We start from the raw sequence: 12,154 nt of genomic DNA, 5'->3' as shown, positions 1-12,154 counted from the left end.
TCTCTAAAAAGTTTGAATAGTTTGGAATATAAATGTATTTGTCTTTAAATTCTCTGCTTAACTATCACCTAACACCATATTAAAATATTAGCTAACATGGGTGTTACTCTCCCAGCCATGCCATAGCCTCCTGCCCTTCCCTCCCCTTGGGGCAAGACGTATCTTCAGACACATATGCAGGTCTCTGGGGGCACCTGATGACTGTGCTCTACCAGTACATGCCAATGCCCTCAGTCTGTACCTCTGCCCCGTGCTTTCCTGCTATATGCAAAACAGCATACCTGGTTGTGGAAGCAGCAATCCTGCATGAAAGAAACACTGGCAGCCTTGTTCTGAATGAGGAAAAGGCCCTATATTTAGACACTGTCAGAATCCGGCACCAAAAATGTGTCATAAACATATGCTGCCATGAAAAACAGAAAGGCTCTCTTCCGTGCTTTCATACTTTTGCAGTTGGTAATTTTTATACCAGTAATCATGTACAGAGCTTTACAGTGAATCAATATTTCCCCCAAAGATTTTTTTCTCATTAAAGAATTCATGTTCCAATCAAGACAGAAAACTCTAAGTAAGGATTGATTGAGTGGAAACGGAACAGAAAATCTTCTTTGGGGTTCAACTACAGATAAGCCTCAACCGTTCAGTGTAAATTTATCATCACAAAAATCCTCCCTGAGACAACTAAACCAACAGAGCTTTCACACTAGCAGAAATGATGATGGATATGACAATCAATTGCATTCCTCTTGAAAACAGGTGGTTCGCTTCTATAGCAGTGGATGAGAGAACACAGTTCTCCCAAGAATACCTCCAACTCTGGCCAACACCTTCCTATTTCCTCTTGCACAGTAACTGGTTTCTACAGCAAAAAAACAGGTTATATGTCTCAATATATTCAGATTAACAATTCTTAAGTGGCAAATAATAGCCAACACTTTCTATGAATTGTCTTACCCTATGAAAGCATACTGGCAGCATCTCACAATCAACTCAACAGTAAGGATTCAGAATCCCTTAAAAAAGGCAAATGATTCAGCTAGGAAAAGAAGAAGGTATTTTATCTTATCTTGAAAAGCAATTTAGTAAGTCAACTCTGAGGTCTCATTCTTGCTAGTGAGGGGAAAGACATAACCGAGAAACAAATTTTGTGTCTGACTATTTTCTAATCTCCATCTCAAATGGGGTTGAAAACAAAACATCTTCAAATAAAATACTTTTTTCTTATTTCTTACTTGCAGGTGAGTGAAACAAGATTGCCAACATCATGCCAAAAAATATTTCTGTAGTAGACATGTTAAACAAATGAGGCCTTCATAAGATTTCAGAAAAATCCCATATTGGTAGTTTTGCATGAACAATATTTCTTATGTTCTTATCTTACAGATAACTGTTCTTGCATGCAAAACCTCAGAAATGTTAGAATCAGAAGTTCACACACTGGACAGTGACTTATTCTATTATTTTAAATGTAAACACATTTGGTATTAAGCCTCAATTTTTTGTATGGGCCAAAAATTTCCTTTAAAAAAGCACTATATTTGAGGGAAAAAACCCACAAGTTTTAGTTCTATACTTTTTAGGTTTAATTTTAAAAATACATAATAACAGTGAATGCAATTATTGCAGTTTGAACCACTTAGATTATGCACTGCAGTAGCATAGATGAATTGCTTCATTTTCACAGCTGCATACTTTAATTCAGTGAACACTTTCCAGACTCTATTGCTGCTACCTTGAATATCCACTAAGATATACTTCCCTTTAAAGCACCATGCAGATTAGTTCCAGCAGCTTATGTTCTGCATCAGAATTCCTTTAACACAAACACAAAAAAGCTTCTGCAGCCAAAACAATATGCTTCAATAGTTGGAAATCATATTAGACATTTGAAACTGTAAATATGGACACTGTAAATATATCTAACTATTAAAGAACTTGTTCTTCCTCAGTCATTAGAGAGTAAGAGAGTCATTAGGAAGTAGAACTTCCTGATGATGAGTATCACTAAAGCACAGACTCAGAAGATGGACGATCTAACAGGTGCTTTTCCACTACACCAAATACAAACCCATGTTAAGTATCTGAAATGCATATACTGTTCTGCTTTCTAAACTGTGCATTTGGAGGTGTGATGTAGGAAGGACCTGTCACTGTTAAAACTGAAAATCCAAAACATGCAGGGAGGGAGAGGGAGTACTTTTTTATATGAATGCCACACATACCTCTTGTCTTCATCACAAGAGTTCAGCAATTAAACCAGATCTTTTTTCTGAGTCTTTATCAATATTTAACTCTCCCATGCTGAAGCTATAGTTTCTTGTGTTCTTAGTAAGAGTCCCCAAAAGATGACTTCCACTGTGCAGAAAAAAGGGATAAGGGGAGAGATTTCCAAGGCTGGATTTAAATAATGAAAAATCTCTAGAAGGTATCCTTGCAGCATAAAGGCTATGAAGAAGCAGAGCAGCTCTGGGAGGCTGGGGGTACCACCAGGCCCTTAATGGCCCCAAGCAGGCTCACTTGAGACCCCTTTTTACTGCCACTCCCAAAACTTCCAAGGCCAGGGTCATCTCAGAATCGGCACCTGCAGCTTCCAGCCTTTGCCCAATACCAGGCAGCCCTGCCTTTCCATCTTTTCCATCTTTTCTTTCCTTGCCAGAAATAAATATATTGCAAGAGAACATTCATACAATGTTTCTAGTTACTTAGTGCTTGATGCTTACTTTTTCTACACAATTAATTTACAAAAAAAAAGTTAGTAAAAGTGAATAACATGGTAGCATCTGCATTCAACATGTGGTGACAAAACATGGGCCCTACAGTTGGTGACAAAAACAGTGTTTCTAAAACATTCCAATTCCTTGGGAAGTTACAGGTGATTCTAAAATGTCCTGTGGTTCATGAAAGCAATTCATCTATAAAAAAAGAGACAATACTGCTTCTTTTAATTACTTTATCACAGATAAACAGTGTCAAACGTCAGTCAGGAAGGATGTTGCTGCCCCATAAGACATGCTCTCTCTTGTGTAATTCCTAAATTAGTAAGAGCTAAAAATAGAAATAAAGGCATCTTAGTACAACAACATATCCAAAGGATGGAAATGATGCTGAATAAGCTAAGACAACATCTTAAGATAAACCTCTCTCTTTTGGTCTGGTCCTTGTTATTTAAGGTATTTGTTCAACTTATGTCTCTAATTTCAGGATTTATTCTCAGGTAAAAAAAAAGATAAAAATACTTGTATCAGTAAATCCAATGTGATGATGCTGTACCAAAAAAACAACCTAGATAGCTTTTTATGTTTACCTCACATTATTTTCTTTGTGTCACTCTACACCCTGTCTACTTTTATTTTTTATGGTTCTGGTTGCCATTGCTGTCTAATTTCAAATCTGTTTTTTTCAATCTTTAGACTTTTAGCTGTGACTTGGATTGTCTGATTCAGCCTTTTGAGACTGAAATCTTACCTGGCCCTATGAAAATTTGTTTGAAAAACCTAGGGGAATATCTAGCTTATTAAACAAACATTCTAGATTATCCTTACTGAATTGCACCTAGTCCCTCCAGAAAACAAGGGATTACTGGAAATTGTGCTTGCACTGAGTCCCATCATTATTCCTATCACAACACAAATGGACAGGCTCTGCCTCAGATCTGACCTGACTGCAGCTGACAAAGGTCGAGCTGCATTACATTTTGTCATAAATATATAGCATCAAATGAAATTAATATTGCATGACTATGCAGAATTGCAGAGAAGCAATACTGAACCCCTCCCTCTACAAAATTTATTTCATCGCATGGGGCAGTAAATCACCTTGAAAGAGCATTAGCAGCTGGGAAGGCTGGTTGTCTCTGACACTACACCAAAGCAGATCTGAGCTTTTTCTCATTGTAAACAAGAAAATTTAATATTGATACTTTGTGCATTCACTTGAACTTTCAGCTATAAATGAAGCCAGGCTGGAGCACAAGTATAGCTTTGTGTTAGTGGAGACAAGATTTCTCTTCGGCTAGGGGAGAAAGAAGCACCCCACCACTGGGACGAAGGAGAGCCTTGTCTCCAGCAGCAAAGAAGGGCATGGGTTTTCCTGAAGATCTTGATTCATCTGTGTGTTTTCTTTATGTTCGTAGTGGCAAATATTTACATTGGGCACATGATATTCTTACTGTAAACATTGTTGGAAGGCGAGTAAAAAAATCAACCATCCAATTCCCAAGGAAAAACAGAGCAGGAATTCTGCCTGAATGCAATTTTACCTCCTACACTGACCAGCTAAATTCATTTAGGGATTTTAAAATTGTAGGACATACATAACTAGCAGGATAAATAACTAGCAAGAGTATAATTTTTGCTTTAAACAAAAATACTCCGTGCAAACACTCCAAATGTACTGGAGAACAGACATTCATGTTGACAGCTGAATCCTTCAACTCTGAAATCAATACATGCTTTGCTTTGTACAGAAGAACGTGTGCAAATGTACAGTAATAGTACTTGATTCATGTAATTAGAATAATATTATAATTAAAGAGTCTATGGTATGATTTCTGCTCGTAGAATCTGATCTAGTTTCTCTGAGAAATGTTCTCTTCCTGTTATTGGGCTGTACAACAGACCCACAGCAGTTCAGGTCCATGAAGATCAAAAGAAAGGTTTTCAACTGAGCAACAGGCAGCAATATAATTCTTTCATAGTCCAAATAACAGTAAAGGAAAATGGAAAGGATACTAACTGATCTCTCAGGAACATGGCACAATAGGAGGGATTATTTACTTAACCAATGCTGTCTTTGTCACTTACTTCTCTCTCCCCTAATCTGCATGCATGCAGCTTTAAAATTCACAGTGATAAGCCAGTTTCACTAGTTTTTGTTAACACTGTTTGGGTACCCGGGTTGAGGGTAGCAGACTCTGAAGTAAAAACTCAGTATTCTATCCTATTATTACCATATGACTGAAACACACAACACATTTTGTAAACATGTAAACCTCATTACAAACAGGATGCTTTGGGACTATGTTTTTTTGTTATTAGAATTACATGCACTAAATCCTACTGAGTATGTTTTTAGTCAGGCCATGCCAAACAATCAGTGATTAACCAACAGCACTACCTTAATTTGACTGACAAAAGCTGAATTTAAATCTGATTAAAAGAAAGCCAAACAAATTTGCACAAGTTTTTTCTACAAAGAAGATAAATTTAACCAAAAAGAGATATGAAAAAGTCTTGCTGTGAAGTTCTCTTTTTTAGTGAGAGTAAATCAATTCTGGTTAAAACAGAAAGGGAAAAAAAAAAGAAATATTTTTTCAAAGAGTCCTGAAGTCTTCTAGAGGAAGGCAACATACGATGCAGTTCCCACTTTGTTAGCTCCATTTAAGGCTGTGCTTTGCAGTTTGGGTTAGCCACTAAAGAGACACAGCCATTTAGTTCATCCCTAAGCACACACTTAACTTCCAGTGCACAAAGGTAGCCTCAATTATTTCAATGAGAATGCTCTCGTAAACAGTGTCATGCAGGAATGTTTGCAGAACTGAAGCCTTTACTTGGTGATGTGTTTGAACAGCTTCACAATGATGTCTGTTTTCCACATCAGATATAAACTGCTGTTATTCCCTCCCAAGGAATGAAAGTGTTAAAAATGTTAAAGAAATAATTTCAGTTAGGATTGTATTCTTGAAATATTTTGCTATAATATTAATAATTTCCTGTCCTTTTAATTGAAATATTATTTGCCTAACTTGCAGCGATTCTTTTGGATGAAACAGTTCTTCCTTCCTCTCTCTCAGATACTATATTTCTATCTGGCTTTTAAAACTAGATTTACCCAGGTCTGTTCTATACTACTGTGTTGGCTTTAAATCTTACAGACTTTTTCAGACACACTTCATATAGGTATATAAAATTAGACAGTATTTTTGGTTTCTTTAGTTTTCAACTTCATTTTAAACTCATTGACACTTGTTACAAAATCCAGCCATGAGTTACCTGAAGACAGAAATGCATTTGCCTCTCGACTGTTGTGCTCTTATTCAAATGAAACAAACTCCAAAATGTCTATAGCATTACCCAATTATACTCATCAGTAGATATTCATCACCAGAAACAACAGATTACAATGAAACATTTAACTGTTGTTACATTACTCTGGGTTTTTTACACTTTTTTTATTCTATGTATTTGTTTTTCTGACAACATGAACATGTATAATCTCTCCCTGTAGTAATCAGTCCCACTATAGGGAAAGCGCTGAGCTCTTTAAGGACTTCCATCACAGCAAACTTTTTTTTTTCATTAATTCATTATTTGTTAAACTGTCCAGCAGTAGCATTAAGTAAGATATCAGTACCTGACCACCTTATGTCCCCAATATGATTATGCTCATTGTCTAATTTCTTACTAAAATGTTTTTTGGGGTAGTTTTCTGAAAATTTTTATGTTATAATATATAAAAATGCAACATGAAATCCACTGGGAGGAAAAAATGCAGAAAGTGCCAGCACTTTTAGGGTTGGAAACAATTACATTGCAGCAGACCACGGAGATCAGAATATAGCTACAGTTTACCATAATCCTACACCTTTTTAAGCACAGAGTTACACTGCCTATTTTAAAAATGAGTAATATGTGAAAATGTGGGAACAGCAGTGAAGTTTCAGATTTTTCATACATTGCACGTAGGAATTTTGTGTCTCTTACTTCAGAAGATTCCAATGTGAGTTATCAAACTGCCCAGTAGTTACAATTAACCCTGTCTCATGACTAATTTTCTGTCTTAAATGTGGATTAATGAAAAAATTGTAACCCAGTGCACATTTGCACAAAAAAAAAAAAAGATAAAAGCTTTGCTGGTTAACAACAAATCTAATTTTTGTCTCCTTTAACAAATGGCATATGGAATTTTCTGCAAGGCATATGGTACTAATTAAACATGGTATGAGTCCCCCAAACAGTCAGTATAGCCATGAGGTACCCAAAGAATGTTACCCCTCAGTATACATTATCTGTGTATTGATTTGATAGTCTGAATGGACAAAAGTCCTGGTTGCAAACAATGTTTAAGGGTTTGGGAACTGCACTTCTATTCTTATCCATATGAATGCTGCAGTTGCCAAGGAAAACTGAGATACAAAATAAGCAAGCAAATTGGGAATTAATCAAGACCAGTTTATTTTCATTCATTCATTAACCACTTATTTGGGTATTTATTTTCAACCTTCGTTTTTACATTTAGAGTACTGTTCTGCAACTCTTATGCCAGAAACCACAAAGTTAAATTAATCCTCCTATTTTTTTAATGGAAACAATAACCTAGATTCCATACATTTTAATGACTAATAAACTATTAACAAACACCTAAAAGTAAGTTGCTTAATTGATTTGGAAAATTCTGATATATACAGTGTACTTTCATGTACTCAACATCAATTGCACTAATTAAATATTTGTTCTACTATCTCTGTTAGATATGGGTAAATGACTTTAAATGCTAATCCACTTCTATATAACTTTAATTCTCTTTTCAATTCAAAGATACCACCTTCCTCTAGCATATAGTAGGCCAACTACTGTAAAGATTAAGAAATTGAATACTGTGTTTGTTCTGATTCATAGTGATCACTTCAGGTAAAACAAACAGCAGCAGTGTATTCTCACAGTAATTTTTGGGCTTATAATATCCTAAGAAAAATAAAAAGTAAAATGGTTGAGTCCCCTGAGCTAATGTGAAAATGGTAAATGACCTTCTGTTAACCAGAGTATTTCTGTGCAAAAGAACATCAGAGTCTCAACACCACTATGTCTAGCATCAGTGGATTGTTTTTATCAAGACACTTCTTGAAGAGTAACAGAGCAGCAGTTTGTGGCTTGAAAGGTGGCACTGACTCCTTTGTAGTTCCAGTAAATTTCAGAGTAGTAAAAAAGACAGTACAGTACAATTTCAACAGAGCTCTGAATTGGCCAACTTACTCAATCTACCACCACCTGCTAAATCTATTATCACCACTAACACAAAGAAATGAAAACTGCTTCCTAGTCCCCCAACAGTTAAATATGCACTCTGCTTTTGATAATGAGACTTGAGAAAAAGCAGTGAGAGTTAAGTAACAAGGGTGTCACTCAGTCTTAAAGCATCCTGAAATAAAGTCACCTGTGACTCTTACACCAAAAATAAGATAACACTAAAAATAGACCTGTAATATTAATAGCCTGCTGCAAAACAGTTTAACACTTAAGATACAAAAGCCTCTTGGCAAATGAAATATGGCAACTGGAGAATGAATTCTGGACAATAATGTTATTTTTACACTTTCTGGATACTATGCTGAATGGTGTAACCAGACTCTCACCTAACTGCAGAAACATTGCACATACACTTATCTTGAAGGCTCTACTTTAACAGGTGGTTTCAAAATATTTTCAAAGCATATGGAAACATTAAGTTTACCCTGTAAACTTAAGACCCTCTGCTCTTGACATGCTGTATCAATGAACTGAAAAGAGCAATAACATTTAAGGTGGCTGAATCCTCATTATGTAAAACAAGCTGCATTTTCCTGCTCTACCCATAACATCATTTCTAATTGTGAAACACAGTAAGAACTGTGCTTTCTGCCTAACGGCTGTAAGATTTCAAATATCATTTCACTTTAAAAAAACACTTGCCCTTAGAGGTTTTTCAAACTGAAAAATTCATGCATGATTAACAGTTCTCCTCACATCAAGAAGTCTTTTTTTCCTCCTGTATATTGCACCAGACATATTGAAAGCCTACGTGTCCAAGATATATACAGTATGTTAGGTAACACTGAAAACCTAAATTCAGAAGAAGGCTAAAAAACCCAAACCAAATCAGCTTTTAGCTTAGGAAAAAGATTTTTACACAGCTGTAGAACATTATTTGCAGTTTTGCTTTAATGTTACAAATTAACACAGCTTCCCAACCCTGCCTTCCTGCATTTACATTTCATGTATTATGCACCAAAAAAAAAAAAAAAATTCAAATAGAGATCCTTTCAGCCTGACTATCCTGTCAGCAAAACCAGCAGAGAATTTTTCATTGATAAAAGCAGAGAATGGAAGAAAACAGACCAACCTTCACAATGTACGTCACACCAGGTCCCAGGATCTTCTCACTCGAGTGCAGCCATCCTCGAGAGGATTTATTGGCAAAACTGCTAGTTTGATTCCAATCTTCACTTGCCAGGTGCATTTCCTCTGACCGTGCTTTTTTCCCCATACTCATCTTGCTCACGTCCTGCTGAGAACACGAAGTGGCAGAGACAAGGTTACATGTGTTGTCTGAAGCCCCTGCTGCTGAACTAGAAGCACTCGAGCTTCCCTGCAATTTGGAGACAGCAAGCTCCTTTACTGCAGAGGAGAGGTTTTTGATACCCAAAAGGCTCCCCGTGCTAGAGAGTTTCAAGTGGGACACTTTATGGATGAGGGTACACAGGGTGCTGGGTCCATCTTCTTGGTCCTTGCGGAGAACCTCTGGTGAGACCAGGTACGAAGGTGAAGTTGAAGTTGTAGCAACTGCTGAGACCTTGCTGTTCATGGGCAAATTGTGAATAAGATCATCAACAGATGTCACAGAATCATTTCTGAAGCGGTTATACTTGGTACGTTGAAGCATGCCCTTCTATCTGCTTTCCTGCATATGTTCTGGCAAGTCTGATGCCAATGCAGGAGATGCCTGTACTAACATAGCAGGCAATTCATAACGACACGGATGGATAACAAGAGTTTAGGGTAAAAAAGAAAAGAGTATAAGGAAAAGCAAAAAAAAAAAAGTATATTTTTAAGAAATTTCTTTTGGTTCCCTGTTAAGGTTGGGTGAAGTAACAGTTTTCTGTGACTGAGATCCCAGTCCTGCTTCGAGCTGCCAACTCGCTCTCAGCAAAAGCATGACTCACACAAATGAGAAGGACCCTTTTCAACAAAAGGCTGTGAACACTGCAAATCACTTCCTGTAGCCAAAAAAAAAGGAGAGAGAAGAAAAAAAAACCCACATCCACCCACTTACAGCACACTAGCACCAATCAATTTTCAAATTCCCTTTTCCTATCTTCTCAAACAGATACTTCCTCCCAACCTTTAATTCCTATCCCCTCCCACCACCCTTTTAGTACCAAAGGCAATTACCTTTAAAACTGAATTAATAGCCTCTATGAAACACCACTCTTTATTCTTCTGCTAAAATGTTCTTCCACCTCACATATTTGTGAACCTATTAAGAAATCACAATTAGATAGCAAATATCTGGATAATATTTACATACATATAGTCCCCCTCTCCTGCCCCTGCAGCAAAACACAGGCACCTTAAAGACTTTCAGAACAGATGAGCAGAACTAAAGAACATATACATTTTTTTCCACAAAAGCAGCCTAACAGTGCCTTTTTGTCAATGCTGTTCCTCACAGAAACTGTTATATCAAAATTTTGATAGAGAAAGAAATCCTTCTCCCCTGTTACTTCACAAGAACATTCTATTTTAATGCAGGAATTACATAAGTACCTATGTGTGAAGAAAAGTATTTTTCTGATGTCCAACAACAGGCTTAACAGATGTTTTTTCTTTCACAACTGATATTCACTCCGAAGAAAAACATGAAGAGGATCTTCAATTCACCGGAATGTTTGGTTTAGTTCTGAAAAACTGAAAAAAAAAAAACCCTGAAAGAATATTAAAAGTCCAGGTAGCAGCAAACTGACATCCTGCAGTGAAAAATAAAAAAAAAAAAGCGCCTTTATTAAGTATAAATGTCAGTCACAAACATTTGATCTGGAGAAGTAGCAAACCATGCAGAAAACAGGTATTTCATTTCCCCTGCAATTTCTTTAAAAGTCAAAATGTTTACGGCAATGTGATACACAATGCCCATCACAAGCCATATGGCTTTTTCCTATAAATCAATCTGCTTTGCAAAACATTTTTTGGATGTAGGACAATACACTGCATTATAAACAAATTCAGACCAGAGAAGTTGTATAGTGCAAAGTAATTTTTTTAATAAATTACTAACTGCAGCACAACTTAAAGGAAAAAATCCTATGGAATTCCTTCCTTCTCCCATGGCTAAAGGCTGCAGTATACAAAATGCAAATACAGTGAAACAGCCGGCTCAAATACAGGTATTTAATTAGTATATTCATGACATACTGAATTAAGTCAGCACCTCTTATCCCAGCAGTGATGAATAACAGCAATGTCCTAGTCAATGTAAAGCAGTTTTCTACTGATCTGCAAAACAGCCTCTCATCACCACACTGCAAACCTGCTACAGCATCCTCACAGCATTCATTCCTCTCGTCATCCTCCTAGCACAGCAACAGCAAATATACACTCCACAGCCTATTTTTACGTGTCTCTACTGCCCAGAAAACCCTACTGCTCCCGAATGGCTCTCTTCATTAGAAGCGGCTAGCAGGACCGCAAAATGTGAATGAGATGCTGCGCGTGTGAATGAAAGGGCTGGCTAGCATCCCCACATTTCTGTGAATGAAGCGAGGCCTCGCAGCCTCTGCCAGGCAATCCCTTGGGTGCTCACCAGCCCAGCCAATACCAGCCGGCTTTGATGACTCATTCAGCAAAGCCTTGCTAAATAGTGGAAGATCCCATTTCGAGCACAGGCGGCACCTTTTTTTGCTGCAACACCAGAAAATGAAGCCGGCGTGTAAGCAGACTGGAGGGGGTCGCGAAGCCCTTGTGGAACACAGGGTGTTGCCACAGAAATGCCTGGGGTGTCCACAGGAGCAGCAGGTGAGGAAAACCGTGGAGTCAGATGTGGGTTTCCCCCCGACTGTGTTCATTCAGCCAATTCATTTACATTCAGGATAGGAACATGAATGCGCACATTTCGTTTGATGTTCGATTGCTCTCTGTGCGCCCGCAGATTCACAGATTTTACAGGTTTGTCTTCAGAGACCTCTGACAAAAACAAAACAAACAAACAAAAAACCCACAACAAACAAACAAAAACCCCACCCAACCAACAAAAAACCCCATAAAAATAACCACAAAAACAAACCCAAAGCCCTGCTTGAGAAAAAATTACATATGCTTATTTCTCCCTTATTTACCCTGTTAGCACAGTAGATATTTAAAGGCAGTATGATCATCACTCCATGGGATGGTAGGCAAAGGGAAAG

The 12,154-nt window shown here is 37.3% G+C and overlaps 1 protein-coding gene across 8 annotated transcripts in view; it reads right to left on the bottom strand.

Moving 5' to 3' along the window:
- The window catches only part of SHC3 (SHC adaptor protein 3), a 75,867-nt gene that overhangs the window by 47,714 nt on the left and 15,999 nt on the right, over positions 1-12,154 (bottom strand). The window contains exons 1-4 of one of the 8 annotated variants that reach the window (XM_042033209.1): positions 11,166-11,589; positions 10,521-10,661; positions 10,146-10,230; positions 9,097-9,261 (exon numbers count right to left, since the gene is read on the bottom strand). In XM_042033209.1, coding sequence (XP_041889143.1) covers positions 9,097-9,246 — 150 coding nt within the window. In that variant the 5' untranslated portion in view covers positions 9,247-9,261; positions 10,146-10,230; positions 10,521-10,661; positions 11,166-11,589. The other 7 variants (XM_042033208.1, XM_042033210.1, XM_042033207.1 and 4 more) reach the window with 7 other exon arrangements.

The sequence above is a fragment of the Corvus kubaryi genome, unplaced genomic scaffold, assembly GCF_017639235.1.
Source record: "Corvus kubaryi isolate FWS band 111438036 unplaced genomic scaffold, C.kubaryi_AGA036_p1.0 37357, whole genome shotgun sequence".
Taxonomy (NCBI): Eukaryota; Metazoa; Chordata; class Aves; order Passeriformes; family Corvidae; genus Corvus; species Corvus kubaryi.
This window is presented reverse-complemented; position numbering and strand designations above follow the sequence as displayed.